Genomic DNA, 18,416 nt, shown 5'->3' on the forward strand with positions numbered 1-18,416 from the left:
GGACTGGACTCTCACTATTATGTTAGATCCACTATGGACTGGACTCTCACACTATTATGTAAGATCCTCTATGGACCAGACTCTCACACTATTATGTTAGATCCACTATGGACTGGACTCTCACACTATTATGTAAGATCCACTATGGACTGGACTATCACACTATTATGTTAGATCCACTAGGGACCGGACTCTCACACTATTATGTTAGATCCACTAGGGACTGGACTCTCACTATTATGTTAGATCCACTATGGACTGGACTTTCACACTATTATGTTGGATCCACTAGGGACTGGACTCTCACTATTATGTTAGATCCACTATGGACTAGACTCTTACTATTATGTTAGATCCACTATGGACTGAACTCTCACTATTTTATTAGATCCACTATGGACTGGACTCTCACACTATTATGTTCGATCCACTATGGACTGGACTCTCACACTATTATGTTAGATCCACTATGGACGGGACTCTCACACTATTATGTTAGATCCACTATGGACTGAACTCTCACTATTATGTTAGATCCACTATGGACTGGACTCTCACACTATTATGTAAGATCCTCTATGGACTAGACTCTCACTATTATGTTAGATCCACTATGGACTGGACTCTCACACTATTATGTAAGATCCTCTATGGACTGGACTCTGACTATTATGTTAGATCCACTATGGACTGGACTCTCACACTATTATGTTAGATCCACTATGGACTGGACTCTCACACTATTGTGTTAGATCCACTATGGACTGTACTCTCACACTATTATGTAAGATCCACTATGGACTGGACTCTCACTATTATGTTAGATCCACTATGGACTGGACTCTCACTATTGTGTTAGATCCACTATGGACTGAACTCTCACTATTATGTTAGATCCACTATGGACCAGACTCTCAATATGTTAGATCCACTATGGACTGGACTCTCACTATTATGTTAGATCCACTATGGACTGGACTCTCACTATTATGTTAGATCCACTAGGGACTGGACTCTCACACTATTATGTAAGATCCTCTATGGACCAGACTCTCACACTATTATGTTAGATCCACTATGGACTGGACTCTCACTATTATGTTAGATCCACTATGGACTGGACTCTCACTATTATGTTAGATCCACTAGGGACTGGACTCTCACAATATTATGCTGGATCCACTATGGACTCTACTCTCTCACTATTATGTTAGATCCACTATGGACTGGACTCTCACACTATTATGTAAGATCCTCTATGGACTAGACTCTCACTATTATGTTAGATCCACTATGGACTGGACTCTCACACTATTATGTAAGATCCTCTATGGACTGGACTCTGACTATTATGTTAGATCCACTATGGACTGGACTCTCACACTATTATGTTAGATCCACTATGGACTGGACTCTCACACTATTGTGTTAGATCCACTATGGACTGTACTCTCACACTATTATGTAAGATCCACTATGGACTGGACTCTCACTATTATGTTAGATCCACTATGGACTGGACTCTCACTATTGTGTTAGATCCACTATGGACTGAACTCTCACTATTATGTTAGATCCACTATGGACCAGACTCTCAATATGTTAGATCCACTATGGACTGGACTCTCACTATTATGTTAGATCCACTATGGACTGGACTCTCACTATTATGTTAGATCCACTAGGGACTGGACTCTCACACTATTATGTAAGATCCTCTATGGACCAGACTCTCACACTATTATGTTAGATCCACTATGGACTGGACTCTCACTATTATGTTAGATCCACTATGGACTGGACTCTCACTATTATGTTAGATCCACTAGGGACTGGACTCTCACAATATTATGCTGGATCCACTATGGACTCTACTCTCTCACTATTATGTTAGATCCACTAGGGACTGGACTCTGACAATATTATGCTAGATCCACTCGACGTCCATTGCACCGGTCGCATCTGCGGTCCCATCCAAGGTTTCTCATTGTCCCATTGGGTTGAGTTTTTCCTTGCCCTGATGTGGGATCTTGTGCAGCCCTTTGAGACACTTGTGATTTAGGACTATATAAGTAAACATTGATTAATTGATAAATGCGCTTCACAGGGTCTGTATAAGTGCTTGCTTTTAAATGTTGGTATGGCTGACGATCACCCTCATTTAATGGTATCAGCCAAAATGGTGGTTAATTGTGACGCCGTAGTCCTGACCCACTATTAAGGAAAACTCTGCTTTCAAGCTACCATATTTTTCGGACTATAAGGCGCACTTAAAATCCTTCTATTTTATCAAAAATCGACAGTGCATCTCAAAACCTGGCGCGCCTAATGTACGGCATAAATCTGGTTGTGCTTACTGACCTCGAAGCAAATTTATTTGGTACATGGTGTAAAGCCAACTTTTCTTACCTTCTGGTACCTGTTGATGTGTTTTTGGGATCTGCATAAGTCCTGAAAATGTGCGCGCATCCGCAATAGTAGTCAGTAACGACTCCGTAGTCATTAGCTTCTTCTTTTTCTCTATCTTCTTATGTGGCATTCATCTTCCACTGTTGCCATTTCTAATTTAAAGTAGCATAAAGTTTTAACTTTAACTGTTAGTAGACTAGCTCTCAAAGCGCTAAAAACTGTAGTGAGTTTACATAATTCACACACGGAACTTGTTATTAGAGTTCCGGTCGGACGTTTTTTCACGGGACACATTTGTTGTTGCACTAGTGAGCCACGGATGAGGAGGTGCTGCTCCGTTATTGGATATAATTACCTCGAAAGGCCTAGTGGCAACATCCGTGGACAGCACCTTTTCGCTCTTATTTCCAAAAATGTGTACACTGCTGAATTGGGGCCTTATGGCCACTTACGTGGACACTTAGACTGTCATCTGGTGGTTTCAGAAAAGTATAACATACAATGGAATTTGGGGGAAAAAAGTGTAAAAATAAGAATTAGCATGTCACTAAACATGAAGTACACGTGTGTGTACTTATGGACTAAGAACAATATATCAAAATATGATTCATAGTTTTTATTCTAATTAGGGTCCAATAAGTCCAAATAGCAGAGAGAAATAAAAAAAAGCAAGTAAACGAACAGCTTGGGCCTTAAAAGGATTTAAAACAGTTCGCTCCATCTTGGGACACTACTTCCACTCCCGTCCTTGCACGCTACACCGCTACAACAAAAATGACGGAGAGAAGACGCCGTCGAAGGTGAACCACATAAATAAGTGAAGCGAAGTGAATTATATTTATATAGCGATTTTTCTCTAGTGACTCAAAGCACTTTACATAGTGAAACCCAATATCTAAGTTACAATCAAACCAGTGTGGGTGGCACTGGGAGCAGGTGGGTAAAGTGTCTTGCCCAAGGACACAACGGCAGTGACTAGGTTGGCAGAAGCGGGAATTGAACCTACAACCCTCAAGTTGCCGGCACGGCCACTCTACCAACTGAGCTAAACCGCTTAGACGCTCAGAAAGCGACTTGAAGATAAATCAATCAATGTTTACTTATATAGCCCTAAATCACTATTGTCTCAAAGGGCTGCACAAACCACTACGACATCCTCGGTAGGCCCACATAAGGGCAAGGAAAACTCACACCCAGTGGGACGTCGGTGACAATGATGACTATGAGAACCTTGGAGAGGAGGAAAGCAATGGATGTCGAGCGGGTCTAACATGATACTGTGAAAGTTCAATCCATAATGGATCCAACACAGTCGCGAGAGTCCAGTCCAAAGCGGATCCAACACAGCAGCGAGAGTCCCGTTCACAGCGGAGCCAGCAGGAAACCATCCCAAGCGGAGGCGGATCAGCAGCGCAGAGATGTCCCCAGCCGATACACAGGCAAGCAGTACATGGCCACCGGATCGGACCGGACCCCCTCCACAAGGGAGAGTGGGACATAGAAGAAAAAGAAAAGAAACGGCAGATCAACTGGTCTAAAAAGGGAGTCTATTTAAAGGCTAGAGTATACAAATGAGTTTTAAGGTGAGACTTAAATGCTTCTACTGAGGTGGCATCTCGAACTGTTACCGGGAGGGCATTCCAGAGTACTGGAGCCTGAAATGAAAAAGCTCCATAGCCCGCAGACTTTTTTTGGGCTTTGGGAATCACTAATAAGCCGGAGTCCTTTGAACGCAGATTTCTTGCCGGGACATACGGTACAATACAATCGGCAAGATAGGATGGAGCTAGACCGTGTAGTATTTTATACGTAAGTAGTAAAACCTTAAAGTCACATCTTAAGTGCACAGGAAGCCAGTGCAGGTGAGCCAGTACAGGCGTAATGTGATCAAACTTTCTTGTTCTTGTCAAAAGTCTAGCAGCCGCATTTTGTACCAACTGTAATCTTTTAATGCTAGACATGGGGAGACCCGAAAATAATACGTTAGAGTAATCGAGGCGAGATGATGTGTAAAACATCATCCATGCAACAATTTGACCAAAGAACCACCATCACATGTTATGTAGACCACAAGGAAATCTATTACATTTAGAGAAACCCTTTAATATGCGCCTTTTGAATGAAAAAAAACCTGACGCCTTTTAATCCGGTGCGCCCTCTGCTCCGAAAAATACGGTAAGTTTTTTTTTGCAAGACTTGTTTGCTTCCATTAACGTGTTAAAAATAAACCCCAGAAGAAGGTCTTCAAGGGTTTCAGGCTTCATAACTCTGCATCTCTGACGCCAGCAAGTCCCAGTTAACGCCCTCAATATCAGACAGTGGAAACCAGCAGTAATAACGCCGTGAGATCCGGTTTCATCTCCGTCTGATCTCACCGTTCGTCATCTTATCCCCCCCCACCCCCATTCTAGGCCAGAAGCAGCTGACAGCTCCTCCTTTGACGTGCAGCTCGGCGACATCATCCTGACGGCCACCGACGGCCTCTTTGACAACATGCCAGACTATATGATCCTTCAGGAGCTCAAAAAGCTTAAGGTGAGACTTTTTTTTTTTTTTTTTTTACATCGCTTCTAATTTAGCGCAACTTTCCACTAAGGAGATGTTTGCAACTTGCTCACAGTTATATATTTCAAATAAAAAAAAATCTAATAAGAAGACTATTGGGGCTTCACGGTGGCAGAGGGGTTAGTGCGTCTGCCTCACAATACGAAGGTCCTGCAGTCCTGGGTTCAAATCCAGGCTCGGGATCTTTCTGTGTGGAGTTTGCATGTTCTCCCCGTGACTAAATTGGCCCTAGTGTGTGAATGTGAGTGTGAATGTTGTCTGTCTATCTGTGTTGGCCCTGCGATGAGGTGGCGACTTGTCCAGGGTGTACCCCGCCTTCCGCCCGACTGTAGCTGAGATAGGCGCCAGCGCCCCCCGCAACCCCAAAAGGGAATAAGCGGTAGGAAATGGATGGATGGAAGAAGACTATTGGCTAGCTTGTGTTACCATTAGTGGTTTGAAGAGAACACAAACAGTACAATCCAACAGTTTGGACACACCTTCTCCTCATTCAATGCGGTTTCTTTATTTTCATGACTATTTATATTGTAGATTGTCACATCAAAACTATGAATGAACTCATGTAAATAACTGAAAACATGTTTTATATTCCAGTTTCTACAAAATAGCCACGGCAGTTTCACATACTTTGCGGCTTGTAAATACAATGAGACATGGGGCAGTTTAGCTCGGTTGGTAGAGTGGCCGTGCCAGCAACTTGAGGGTTGCAGGTTCGATTCCCGCTTCCGCCATCCTAGTCAATGCCGTTGTGTCCTTGGGCAAGACACTTTACCCACCTGCTCCCAGTGCCACCCACACTGGTTTAAATGTAACTTAGATATTGGGTTTCACTATGTAAAGCGCTTTGAGTCACTAGAGAAATCAATCAATCATCCATCCATCCATTTTCTACCGCTTATTCCCTTTCGGGGTCGCGGGGGGCGCTGGCGCCTATCTCAGCTACAATCGGGCGGAAGGCGGGGTACACCCTGGACAAGTCGCCACCTCATCGCAGGGCCAACACAGATAGACAGACAACATTCACACTCACATTCACACACTAGGGCCAATTTAGTGTTGCCAATCAACCTATCCCCAGGTGCATGTCTTTGGAGGTGGGAGGAAGCCGGAGTACTCGGAGGGAACCCACGCACTCACGGGGAGAACATGCAAACTCCACACAGAAAGTTCCCGAGCCTGGATTTGAACCCAGGACTGCAGGAACTTCGTATTGTGAGGCAGACGCACTAACCCCTCTGCCACCGTGAACATTTTTTTAATTCAAGTACCCCCTAAGCAGAACAAAGCCCTTTTGGTTGAAAAAAAAAAAGAGATAAAGAAGTAAAATACAGCACTATGTCATCAGTTTCGGATTTATTAAATTGTATAACAGTGCAAAATATTGCTCATTTGTAGTGGTCTTTTTTGAACTATTTGGAAAAAAAGATATACAAATAACTAAAAACTTGTTGAAAAATAAACAAGTGATTTAATTATAAATAAAGATTTCTACTGTTATCAACTTAAAGTGCCCTCTTTGGGGATTGTAATAGAGATCCATCTGGATTCATGAACTTAATTCTAAACATTTCTTCACAAAAAAAGAAATCTTTAACATCAATATTTATGGAACATGTTCACAAAAAATCCAGCTGCAACACTGAATATTGCATTGTTGTATTTTTTTCACAGTTTATGAACATGCATTTATATTTTGTTGAAGTATTAATCAATAAATATATTTATAAAGGATTTTTGCTATTTTTAGAATACCGTATTTCCTTGAATTGCCGCCGGGCATATAGTATGCGCCTGTTTTGAATTACTGCCGGGTCAAACTCGCTTTGCGAAATAATTAGCGCATGCTTAGTGTTACCGAACTCTTGACGTCACAAGTGACATTTCCCCTGTCATCATTTTCAAAATGGAGGAGGCTGATTTCAATCCCGGTAATTTGAAATCGCATAAAGGGAAGAAGATTAAGAGCTATTCAGTAGGATTTAAACTCCAAGCTATTGAATACCGGTATGCTCAAAAGAACAGTAAGCTATGTTTTAGTAATATACCTGTGGAGCTGACGGTCCGACAGACAAGCAGAGCACGCTGGAGTTGGCGGCGTGACGAGGGAGAGAGCACCGAGTTCCCAAAGAGTAAATAGAGCAAGAGCATACCAGTCACTTCCTGCTACCGGCGTACAACTACAGCTGATTTGACTGTGGCGGTCACGTGACGAGGAAGCGCTTAAAGCATAAATAGAAAGGCCAGAGCCTAATAGTCTCTACAAATGTATGTATGTATTATAAAGGTGACCATAATAACATTTTTTTTAATTAAATGTGCTTTTCATGATGGTATCCTTACATCACACTCAAATTTTTACTGCATGCCTTTGGTAAGTGGAGGAGTAGAGGTTTTAAAATAATGAAAATTAAATAATTAAATGCGAGCAGTTTGTCCAGCGTCCTCCTGTACCTCACTAACACAAACGCCTCCAACTTTCCGAATTAGTTTGTCAATCCGGTTTGTGTCCCTTTTGCTGGCACCGGCTACAACAGAGTGATAAAATATCTCCCAACAGCTTGCTGCACACATTAAAGGACCTAAGCTTCCGCAGTAGAGTTTTAACTTGCACTTACAGATGTCGCGACCAACTGTAGTTACTGACAGTGGTTTTCTGAAGTGTTCTTGAGCCCATGTGGTGATATCCTTTACACACTGATGTCGGTTTTTGACGCAGTACCGCCTGAGGGCTCAAAGGTCCGTAATAATAATAATAATAATAATAATGGGGCGGCATGGCGTAGTGGGTAGAGCGGCCGTGCCAGAAACCTGAGGGTTGCAGGTTCGCTTCCCACCTATTGACATCCACATCGCTGCCGTTGTGTCCTTGGGCAGGACACTTCACCCTTTGCCCCCGGTGCCGCTCACACCGGTGAATGAATGATGAATGAATGATCGGTGGTGGTCGGAGGGGCCGTAGGCGCAAACTGGCAGCCACGCTTCCGTCAGTCTACTCCAGGGCAGCTGTGGCTACTGAAGTAGCTTACCACCACCAGGTGTGAATGAATGATGGGTTCCCACTTCTCTGTTAGCGCTTTGAGTATCCAACAATAGAAAAGCGCGATAGAAATCTAATCCATTATTATTATTATTATTATAATTAGCGCATGCTTACTTTTACCGGATGCCTTTGGTAAGCGCAGGGGTGGGCAGTACGTCGATCGCGATCGACTGGTCGATCTCGGAGGGTGTGTCAGTCGATCTCAAGCCAGGCATTAAAAAATAGACATAAAAATGAGCAATCATCAATCATACCAAGACTTCACTTTCGTCAGTTGTTTGACATTCTCGGCACCCGAGGATCTTGTGAGATGACGCTGGCTGCTGCGAGCTCATATTTAAGAAAAAAAATCACTAACAGGGCGGACGCAGAGAAACACATTTTATTTCTAGAGACTCCGTACCTACTGTCAAAACTCTAAAGACCGACTGCACAGTTCCTGTCTTCACCATAAAAGACCTGTTTCATCCTGCCTGTGCTAACAAAATAAGAGTCTCAGAAAGCTAGCAAGCTACGGAGTTTGATGCCAATGTATTTCTCCCCCGCCCTCAGCGACCGCTTTCTCACTTGCTTGCCCACCCGCACTCTCACTGACGTCACTCACCTGCTGCAGACATTAAAGGGCCACACACATATGCTACTCTCATAACAAAGTGTTTAAAAACCAGTATGCAAGTTGGACAAATGAGATGCCAAATCCAACCACTTTCATGTGGTATTGGACAGAAAGGAGGACTTTTTTTTTTTTCCTCCATTTGAAAATGCGGACGTTATCAGCACCACTGTCTAATTCCAATCAATGCAAGTCATCAGAATCAGGTAATACACCAACTTATATTCTTGTCTTCATGAAAGAAAGGAATCTATGTGTGTTAAACATGCTTGTATTATCATTAAACACCATTAACTTGTTAACAAAAATGTCTCTTTCATAAATAAATAAATATAAATTATAAATAGGAATGAGGTAGATCTCCTCGACTTGGTCAATTGAAAAGTAGCTGGCCTGCAGAAAAAGTGTGAGCGCCCCTGTTTTAAATGAATCAGCGCCCCGGTGCCAATTCACCCTTGCTCCTGATGGTGGCTGGTTGGTGCCTTGCATGGCAGCTCCTCCATCAGTGTGTACAAACCATTACGACTACGACATCCTCGGAAGAACCCACAAAAGGGCAAGAAAACTCACATCCAGTGGGACGCCAGTGACAATGCTGACTATGAGAAACCTTGGAGAGGACCTCAGATGTGGGCAACCCCCCCCCCCCCCCCCCCCCCCCCCTCTAGGGGACCGAAAGCAATGGATGTCGAGCGGGTCTAACATGATACTGTGAAAGTTCAATCCATAGTGGCTCCAACACAGCCGCGAGAGTTCAGTTCAAAGCGGATCCAAGACAGCAGCGAGAGTCCCGTCCACAGGAAACCATCTTGTTCTGTTGTGTTACGGTGCCGATGTTCTCCGAAATGTGTGTTGTCATTCTTGTTTGCTGTGGGTTCACAGTGCGGCGCATATTTGTAACAGTGTTAAAGTTGTTTATACGGCACCCTCAGTGTGACCTGTATGGCTGTTGACCAAGTATGCCTTGCATTCACTTATGGGTGTGACAAGCGGTAGATAATATGTGATTGGGCCGGCACACAAACACAGTGCCTTTACTGTTTATTGGCGCTTTGTACTTCTCCCTACACGTACAGCGGCGTTTTAAAAAGTCATAAATGGGACGACGTGGCGCAGTGGGAGAGTGGCCGTGCGCAACCCGGGGGGCCCTGGTTCAAATCCCACCTAGTACCAACCTCATCATGTCCGTTGTGTCCTGAGCAAGACACTTCACCCTTGCTCCTGATGGGTGCTGGTTGGCGCCTTGCATGGTAGCTCCCTCCATCAGTGTGTGAATGTGTGTTTGAATGGGTAAATGTGGAAGTAGTGTCAAAGCGCTTTGAGTACCTTGAAGGTAGAAAAGCGCCATACAAGTACAACCCATTTATTTATTTAATTCAAGGAAATACGGTATTTAAAAAAAATCTCCCGTACCCCCATTTGAGAACCACTGATCTAGACAATCCCGCGATATATCGGTAACAGTTCGAGATGCCACCTCAGTAGAAGCATTTAAGTCTCACCTTAAAACTCATTTGTATACTCTAGCCTTTAAATAGACTCCCTTTTTAGACCAGTTGATCTGCCGTTTCTCTTCTTTTTCTTCTATGTCCCACTCTCCTTTGTGGAGGGAGTCCGGTCCGATCCGGTGGCCATGTACTGCTCGCCTGTGTATCGGCCGGGGACATCTCTGCGCTGCTGATCAGCCTCCGCTTGGGATGGTTTCCTACTGGCTCCGCTGTGAACGGGACTCTCGCTGCTGTGTTGGATCCGCTTTGGACTGGACTCTCGCGACTGTGTTGGATCCATTATGGATTGATCTTTCACAGTATCATGTTCTCATATGTTCTCATAGTCATCAGTATCATCAGTATCACAGTATCATGTTCTCATAGTCGTCATTGTCACCGACGTCCCACTGGGTGTGAGTTTTCCTTGCCCTTATGTGGGGCCTACCGAGGATGTCGTGGTGGTTTGTGCAGCCCTTTGAGACACTAGTGATTTAGGGCTATATAAGTAAACATTGATTGATTGATTGATATATCGATACATCGCCCAGTCCTACTATAATGAACTATAAATACAAACTTTCAGTGCTTTTTTTCCCCCCCCTCCTTTTCAGGCCACAAACTACGACAGCATCCTGCAGACGGCGCAGAGTATAGCAAAGCAAGCGCACAACCTGGCCTACGATCCCAACTACATGTCCCCTTTCGCACAGTTTGCATGTGACAACGGCCTGAACGTAAGAGGTAAGCGTGTGGCTCAGGGGGCCCTCTATGATCACACACTTTTCATACTCCAAACATGTTTTTAAGATGTAAAACGTATCATCTTATTTCCTCTACAGGAGGAAAGCCAGACGATATCACCGTGCTGCTGTCCATTGTGGCGGAATATGCTGACTAGGGTGTGTGTGGAGATGACTCATCCGTCCGTCCGTCCGTCCGTCCGTGTCTGTCTTGACGTCCAGCCATGTATATTTTTTTTTCCCCTCGTGTCGTGTTTCGGTGGTTGCACGCTTCGATGATAGGTGACGCAGGAGGAAGCCCAGCGTCCAGTCGGTTTGTCGTTGGTCAGTGTTAGAACAAAAAAAAGTGACCCGGCGAGAGGAGTAAGCCATGGTAGCCGATGTCAGGGACATTGAGGGATGTGAATGTTGGGAGCGGAATGAGAATCAGCACCTCCAAGTCCGAGTCCATGGTTCTCGCCCGGAAAAGGGTGGAGTGCCATCTCCGGGTTGGGGAGGAGACCCTGCCCCAAGTGGAGGAGTTCAAGTACCTAGGAGTCTTGTTCACGAGTGAGGGAAGAGTGGATCGTGAGATCGACAGGCGGATCGGTGCGGCGTCTTCAGTAATGCGGACGTTGTATCGATCCGTTGTGGTGAAGAAGGAGCTGAGCCGGAAGGCAAAGCTCTCAATTTACCGGTCGATCTACGTTCCCATCCTCACCTATGGTCATGAGCTTTGGGTCATGACCGAAAGGATAAGATCACGGGTACAAGCGGCCGAAATGGGTTTCCTCCGCCGGGTGGCGGGTCTCTCCCTTAGAGATAGGGTGAGAAGCTCTGCCATCCGGGAGGAACTCAAAGTAAAGCCGCTGCTCCTCCACATGGAGAGGAGCCAGATGAGGTGGTTCGGGCATCTGGTCAGGATGCCACCCGAACGCCTCTCTAGGGAGGTGTTTAGGGCACGTCCAGCTGGTAGGAGGCCACGGGGAAGACCCAGGACACGTTGGAAAGACTATGTCTCCCGGCTGGCCTGGGAACGCCTCGGGATCCCCCGGGAAGAGCTAGACGAAGTGGCTGGAGATAGGGAAGTCTGGGCTTCCCTGCTTAGGCTGCTGCCCCCGCGACCCGACCTCGGATAAGCGGAAGATGATGGATGAATGGATGGATGGAATGTTGGGAGCGCTAACTTAGCTCAGAACTGAAGAGAAACACAAAGATGCAAAAGTTTTCTCACTTGCGCTGCTTGCACGAGGGATTCATGTAAATAGTTGTTGTCCTTTCTTTGTGTTAAAGAACGGTCCCATCTCACGTTTCTACTTCGCCGAGATCAACATTTACCGAGAAAAAAAACAGCGTGGGAGGAGAGAGTGGGCGTGTCTCAGTTTTGCACCCTTCCATGCGTGTGCGCCCTGGGGACCCTGAGTAGGGGGATACGGCAAATTGAAACGGCCAGTGTGTGTTTGTGTGTGATTAGTGTCGTGTTTGATGTTCACAAAGCTAACGCTAGCATCTGGTCATGCTTACGATTGCTCCGATATATATATATATATATATGGGTCAAGTGTGAATTTAAAGAGATGTATATTTTTTTACAAGTGAAGTGTGTTCTTAGATGAAGTGCTGTATTTCCTCTCATGGTGGCCCTGCAGGACGTACCATAAAAATGTGGCTTTTATTCTGGGACTTTCGATTGCTTTAAATGGAACTTAGATATTGGCTTTCACTATGTAAAAGTGCTTTGAGTCACTAGAGAAAAGCGCTATATAAATATAATTCAATTCACTTCACAATTGCTCGGTTGGAACAGCGGCCGTGCCAGCAACTTGAGGGTTGCCGGTTTGATCCTAGTCCCTGTTGTCGTGTCCTTGGGCAAGACACTTTACCCACCTGCTCCCAGTGCCACCCACACTGGTTTAAATGTAATTTAGATATTGGGTCAATAGAGAAAAAGCGCTATATGAATATAATTCACTTCACTGATGTTTCAGGTCGCATTTAATTGTGTTGGTGAGAAAAAGGTGTGGATTTGTCCCAAAATAGGCCATTTTTGTTACCGTATTTTTCGGATTATAAGTCGCTCCGGCCGAAAATGCATAATCCATCCATCTTCGGGTCGCGGGGGCAGCAGCCTAAGCAGGGAAACCCAGACTTCCCTCTCCCCAGCCACTTCGTCCAGCTCTTCCCGGGGGATCCCGAGGCGTTCCCAGACCAGCCGGGAGACATAGTCTTCCCAACGTGTCCTGGGTCTTCCCCGTGGCCTCCTACCGGTTGGACGTGCCCTAAACACCTCCCTAGGGAGGCGTTCGGGTGGCATCCTGACCAGATGCCCGAACCACCTCATCTGGCTCCTCTCCATGTGAAGGAGCAGCGGCTTTACTTTGAGTTCCTCCCGGATGGCAGAGCTTCTCACCCTATCTCTAAGGGAGAGCCCCGCCACACGGCGGAGGAAACTCATTTCGGCCGCTTGTACCCGTGCAAAATGCATAATAAAGAAGGAAAAAAACATACCGTATTTCCTTGAATTGCCGCCGGGGCGCTAATTGTTTTAAATCCTCTCGTCATTCAGTCGTTAAGCAAAGGCATGCGGTAAAGGCAAGCATGCGCTAATTATTTTAAAACCTCTTCTCACCAAAGGCATGTGGTAAATTTAGGCCTGCGCTTATAAATTTGAGTGTGATGTAAGGATACCATCATAAAAAGCACATTTAATTAAAAAAAAAATTATTATGGTCTTACCTTTACTTATAAATGAAGTCCATGCGCAGCTCCTTCTGATCAAAAGTATCGATAACTTGTTTATAGAAGTCTCCCTTATCTTTCTTCAGTTTTAAAAGTCTCTCTGTCTCGATGGAGATCTTCCTTTATTACCTCCTGCTTCGATTAAAAGTCCACTTTAGAAAACTGTTTTATTTTAGATATGTAATCCTCCATGTTAAAAGTGCAAGCGAGAGGAAAAAATTAACTCCTGCTGTTTGTTGTCACTTCTTCTGCAGCCGAGTAGTCGCAAGAAGGATCACTAGCGCCCTCTACCACCGGTAGGCGGGAGTCATTTAATGACTCATATTTGACACACGCAGCTACGGTATATTAATAAAACATAGCTGCTTACTGTTGTTTTTAGCAAATTCAATAGCTTGGACCTTAAATCCTACTGAATAGCTCTTAATCTTCTTTCCTTTATGTGATTTCAAATTATAGAAATCAGCCTCCTCCATTTTGAAAATGATGACAGGTGAAGTGTCACTCGTGACGTGACGAGTTTGACCCTGTGGAAATTCTAGGCATATGCTAATTATTTTGCGAAACGAGTTTGACCCGGCGGAAATTCTAGACATGCGCAAATAAAAATAATATTTTGCAAAACGAGTTCGACCCGGCGTTAATCCCGAGCCGGCTAAGCATGCGCTAATTATTTTGCGAAACGAGTTTGACCCGGCAGTAATTCTAGGCAGGCGCATACTATATACCCGGCGGTAATTCAAGGAAATACGGTATATAAGTCGCACTGGAGTATAAGTCGCATTTTTGGGGGAAATTTATTTGATAAAATCCAACACCAAGAATTAACATTTGAAAGAATAGTGAACAACAGGCTGAATAAGTGTACGTTATATGAGGCATAAATAAACAACTGAGAAGGTGCCTGCTATGTTAACCTAACATATTATGGTAAGAGTCATTCAAATAACTATAACATATAGAACATGCTATATGTTCACCAAACAATCTGTCACTCCTAATTGATAAATCCCATGAAATCTTCCTCGATGTCGCTTCTAAACAACTCTGCCAACTCCAAAGGTATGCGCCGCTTCCTCTCGTCGTTTTCTGCTGCATATTTCACTACGTCCAGCTTGTAATCTGCAGTACATGATTTCCTTTTCGGTGCCATTTTTGTTCAGCCCTTCTCAGTTTTTATAAGTTACCGCCGACAATGAAATGATTCATTTTAATAGCTATGGCAGTTAGTATCCCATGACCCACAATGCACTTCTGCCATGACCCTCCCTCGCCGAATTCTTATTGGTTGACGTGTGTGTGACGATTGCTGGCATTTTCTTCGTCTCTTCCGCGAATGAGATAAATAATATTATTTGATTGTGACAGTCGCTTGCTGTCGTCGTGCGGGTTCCACGGACCATCAAGGAAGGACATTTCTTTCGAGCAGGTTTGACTCGCTTTATTTTTCAATACAGCTTGTCTTCAGGTCTGGTCGCTTTTCAGCTCCTTCTCTGCTGCTTGCTCCTCGGTTGCTTTTCAGCCGCCCTCGTCGTAGTCGTCTTAATCTCTGTTGTTGTTGCTCCTCGTGCACTGCTGCGGGCTTTCCACCTCCAAATTCTTATTGGTTGACGTGTGTGTGACGATTGCTGGCATTTTCTTCGTCTCTTCCGCGAATTAGATAAATAATATTATTTGATTGTGACAGTCGCTTGCTGTCGTCGTGCGGGTTCCACGGACCATCATGGAAGGACATTTCTTTCGAGCAGGTTTGACTCGCTTTATTTTTCAATACAGCTTGTCTTCAGGTCTGGTCGCTTTTCAGCTCCTTCTCTGCTGCTCGCTCCTCGGTTGCTTTTCAGCCGCCCTTGTCGTCGTCGTCTGGCTCTCTGTTGTTGTTGCTCCTCGTGCACTGCTGCGGGCTTTCCACCTCCAAATTCTTATTGGTTGACGTGTGTGTGACGACTGCTGGCATTTCCTTCGTCTCTTCCGCGAATGAGATAAATAATATTATTTGATTGTGACAGTCGCTTGCTGTCGTCGTGCGGGTTCCACGGACCATCAAGGAAGGACATTTCTTTCGAGCAGGTTTGACTCGCTTTATTTGTCAATACAGCTTGTCTTCAGGTCTGGTCGCTTTTCAGCTCCTTCTCTGCTGCTCGCTCCTCGGTTGCTTTTCAGCCGCCCTCGTCGTAGTCGTCTTGCTCTCTGTTGTTGTTGCTCCTCGTGCACTGCTGCGGGCTTTCCACCTCCAAATTCTTATTGGTTGACGTGTGTGACAATTGCTGGCATTTTCTTCGTCTCTACCGCGAATAAGATAAATAATATTATTTGATTGTGACAGTCGCTTGCTGTCGTCGTGCGGGTTCCACGGACCATCAAGGAAGGACATTTCTTTCGAGCAGGTTTGACTCGCTTTATTTTTCAATACAGCTTGTCTTCAGGTCTGGTCGCTTTTCAGTTCCTTCTCTGCTGCTCGCTCCTCGGTTGCTTTTCAGCCGCCCTCGTCGTAGTCGTCTCGCTCTCTGTTGTTGTCGCTCCTCGTGCACTCCTGCGGGCTTTCCACCTCCTTCTCCCCTTTTATATATGCGGGCGGTATAGCTCTGTTGGTAGAGCGGCCGTGCCAGCAACTTGAGTGTTGCAGGTTCGATCCCCGCTTCCGCCATCCTAGTCACTGCCGTTGTGTCCTTGGGCAAGACCCTTTACCCACCTGCTCCCAGTGCCACCCACACTGGTTTAAATGTAAAAAATTAGATACTGGGTTTCACTATGTAAAGTGCTTTGAGTCATTAGAGAAAAAGCGCTATGTAAATATATTTCACTTCACTTTTATGGAGCGTGAGGAGAAATGTTAATTGTGATTCACGCACCTGCGCTTGACTGCGGCGTCCGCTCGGCCGCGTTCTCCGCCTCTTCGCCGCCATCTTGGGCCGGGCTCCAGCGTGCCCTGCCCCACTGCTCGTTCGCCGACTCCATCCCTCCACATTGATATTTTACGGTAATGTGTTAATAATTTCACACATAAGTCAATGTTTACTTATATAGCCCTAAATCACTAGTGTCTCAAAGGGCTGCACAAACCACTACGACATCCTCGGTAGGCCCACATAAGGGCAAGGAAAACTCACACCCAGTGGGACGTCGGTGACAATGATGACTATGAGAACCTTGGAGAGGAGGAAAGCAATGGATGTCGAGCGGGTCTAACATGATACTGTGAAAGTTCAATCCATAATGGATCCAACACAGTCGCGAGAGTCCAGTCCAAAGCGGATCCAACACAGCAGCGAGAGTCCCGTTCACAGCGGAGCCAGCAGGAAACCATCCCAAGCGGAGGCGGATCAGCAGCGCAGAGATGTCCCCAGCCGATACACAGGCAAGCAGTACATGGCCACCGGATCGGACCGGACCCCCTCCACAAAGGAGAGTGGGACATAGAAGAAAAAGAAAAGAAACGGCAGATCAACTGGTCTAAAAAGGGAGTCTATTTAAAGGCTAGAGATACAAATGAGTTTTAAGGTGAGACTTAAATGCTTCTACTGAGGTAGCATCTCGAACTGTTACCGGGAGGGCATTCCAGAGTACTGGAGCCCGAGCGGAAAACGCTCTATAGCCCGCAGACTTTTTTTGGGCTTTGGGAATCACTAATAAGCCGGAGTCCTTTGAACGCAGATTTCTTGCCGGGACATATGGTACAATAGTCCGAAAAATACGGTACTTTTTGTCTTCGTCTTGCTGCATATTCTGAAAATGTATTTAAATCATTTTAGCATGTTTCGTGTACAAAATGTATCAATTGTGTACCCTCGGGGGAGGTCGATCTATTAGAAGAGAGGCCACTCTTTGAGGAAATACAGTAGTACCATTATCTCGAGCAACTATTATGTAGGTGTGTATTTTTTACGTTTGTGTGTCCCGCTTTGTTTCATCACTACATGATGTCATTTACACCAACCATCATGTTCACCGTGATTGTAAAACGCGTGCCGGCATTTAGTCCAAAATCGGTTCTAATGTTCCGTTGACGGGCAGGCTGCTCTTAAAGGCACAAATGGTGACGGTCAAAATGTCTTCTAGTTTTCAAAGCGGGCGCACCAAAGACTCACTTTCTCTCCGTACGCCTTGTTGTTGTAAATAACAACATGAAGCAGAAGTACTGTACATTTCCTTTGCTGAGGAAGGTGTTAGTTGTTATTTTTTCCCATTTATATCCTAAAGCCAAAGAAGGAAAGCCATATAGAATGCATGTTAGGAGCCCTGCTGTAAACATAACTTTGTGTTGGTGGAGACAAATATTGTAACTGTTGTATGTTGGGAAATATAGAGGAAGAAGTAAGTTATTTCTAGATTTGTTGGTGCTGTTCTTCTTGCATTGTCTGCGTCTCATTTCTTGAAGGTGTGTGACTGAAGGGGAGCACGGTTTTCAGCCTTAAAACACATTGCTCGACCCGTCCTAAGAGGCCTTCACTGTCATTGTCCTTCGTCCTGTCCAGTTATTGATTCAAGAAAACAAAAAGACTTCTCCCTCAGAGCAAAGGTGCTTCTGCCATCTTTCAAGGTATGATTGTCTTTTTTTTTTTTTTTTTTCCAACGTACGAATCAAACGTCCATGTCTCTCGTCACGGTGTAACAATGCAAGTCTAATTTATGTAAATACCTTTTCGAAATAATGTTTGATATTTAAATAAAGATACCATATTTATACAAAAATCTTTGGTGGATTTTATTTATTAGGGACCGAATGTCCCTTTGGGACAGAGGACCCTATTGTATTTTTAAGGTTTTATTATTGTTATGCCGCCGCCTAATATGACCCCCTTAATATGCTTCAAAACTCACCAAATTTAACACACAGAACTGGC

The 18,416-nt window shown here is 44.8% G+C and overlaps 1 protein-coding gene across 2 annotated transcripts in view; it reads left to right on the forward strand.

The window, feature by feature from the left end:
- The window catches only part of LOC133535839 (protein phosphatase PTC7 homolog), a 34,587-nt gene extending 16,446 nt beyond the window's left edge, over positions 1-18,141 (forward strand). The window contains exons 4-7 of one of the 2 annotated variants that reach the window (XM_061875813.1): positions 4,821-4,944; positions 10,729-10,858; positions 10,957-11,016; positions 17,951-18,141. In XM_061875813.1, coding sequence (XP_061731797.1) covers positions 4,821-4,944; positions 10,729-10,858; positions 10,957-11,015 — 313 coding nt within the window. In that variant the 3' untranslated portion in view covers position 11,016; positions 17,951-18,141. Of the gene's footprint in view, positions 1-4,820; positions 4,945-10,728; positions 10,859-10,956 lie in introns of both variants that reach the window. The other variant, XM_061875812.1, reaches the window with a different exon arrangement.
- The last annotated feature ends 275 nt before the right edge of the window (positions 18,142-18,416 follow it).

The sequence above is a fragment of the Nerophis ophidion genome, linkage group LG17, assembly GCF_033978795.1.
Source record: "Nerophis ophidion isolate RoL-2023_Sa linkage group LG17, RoL_Noph_v1.0, whole genome shotgun sequence".
In the NCBI taxonomy this organism is placed as follows: Eukaryota; Metazoa; Chordata; class Actinopteri; order Syngnathiformes; family Syngnathidae; genus Nerophis; species Nerophis ophidion.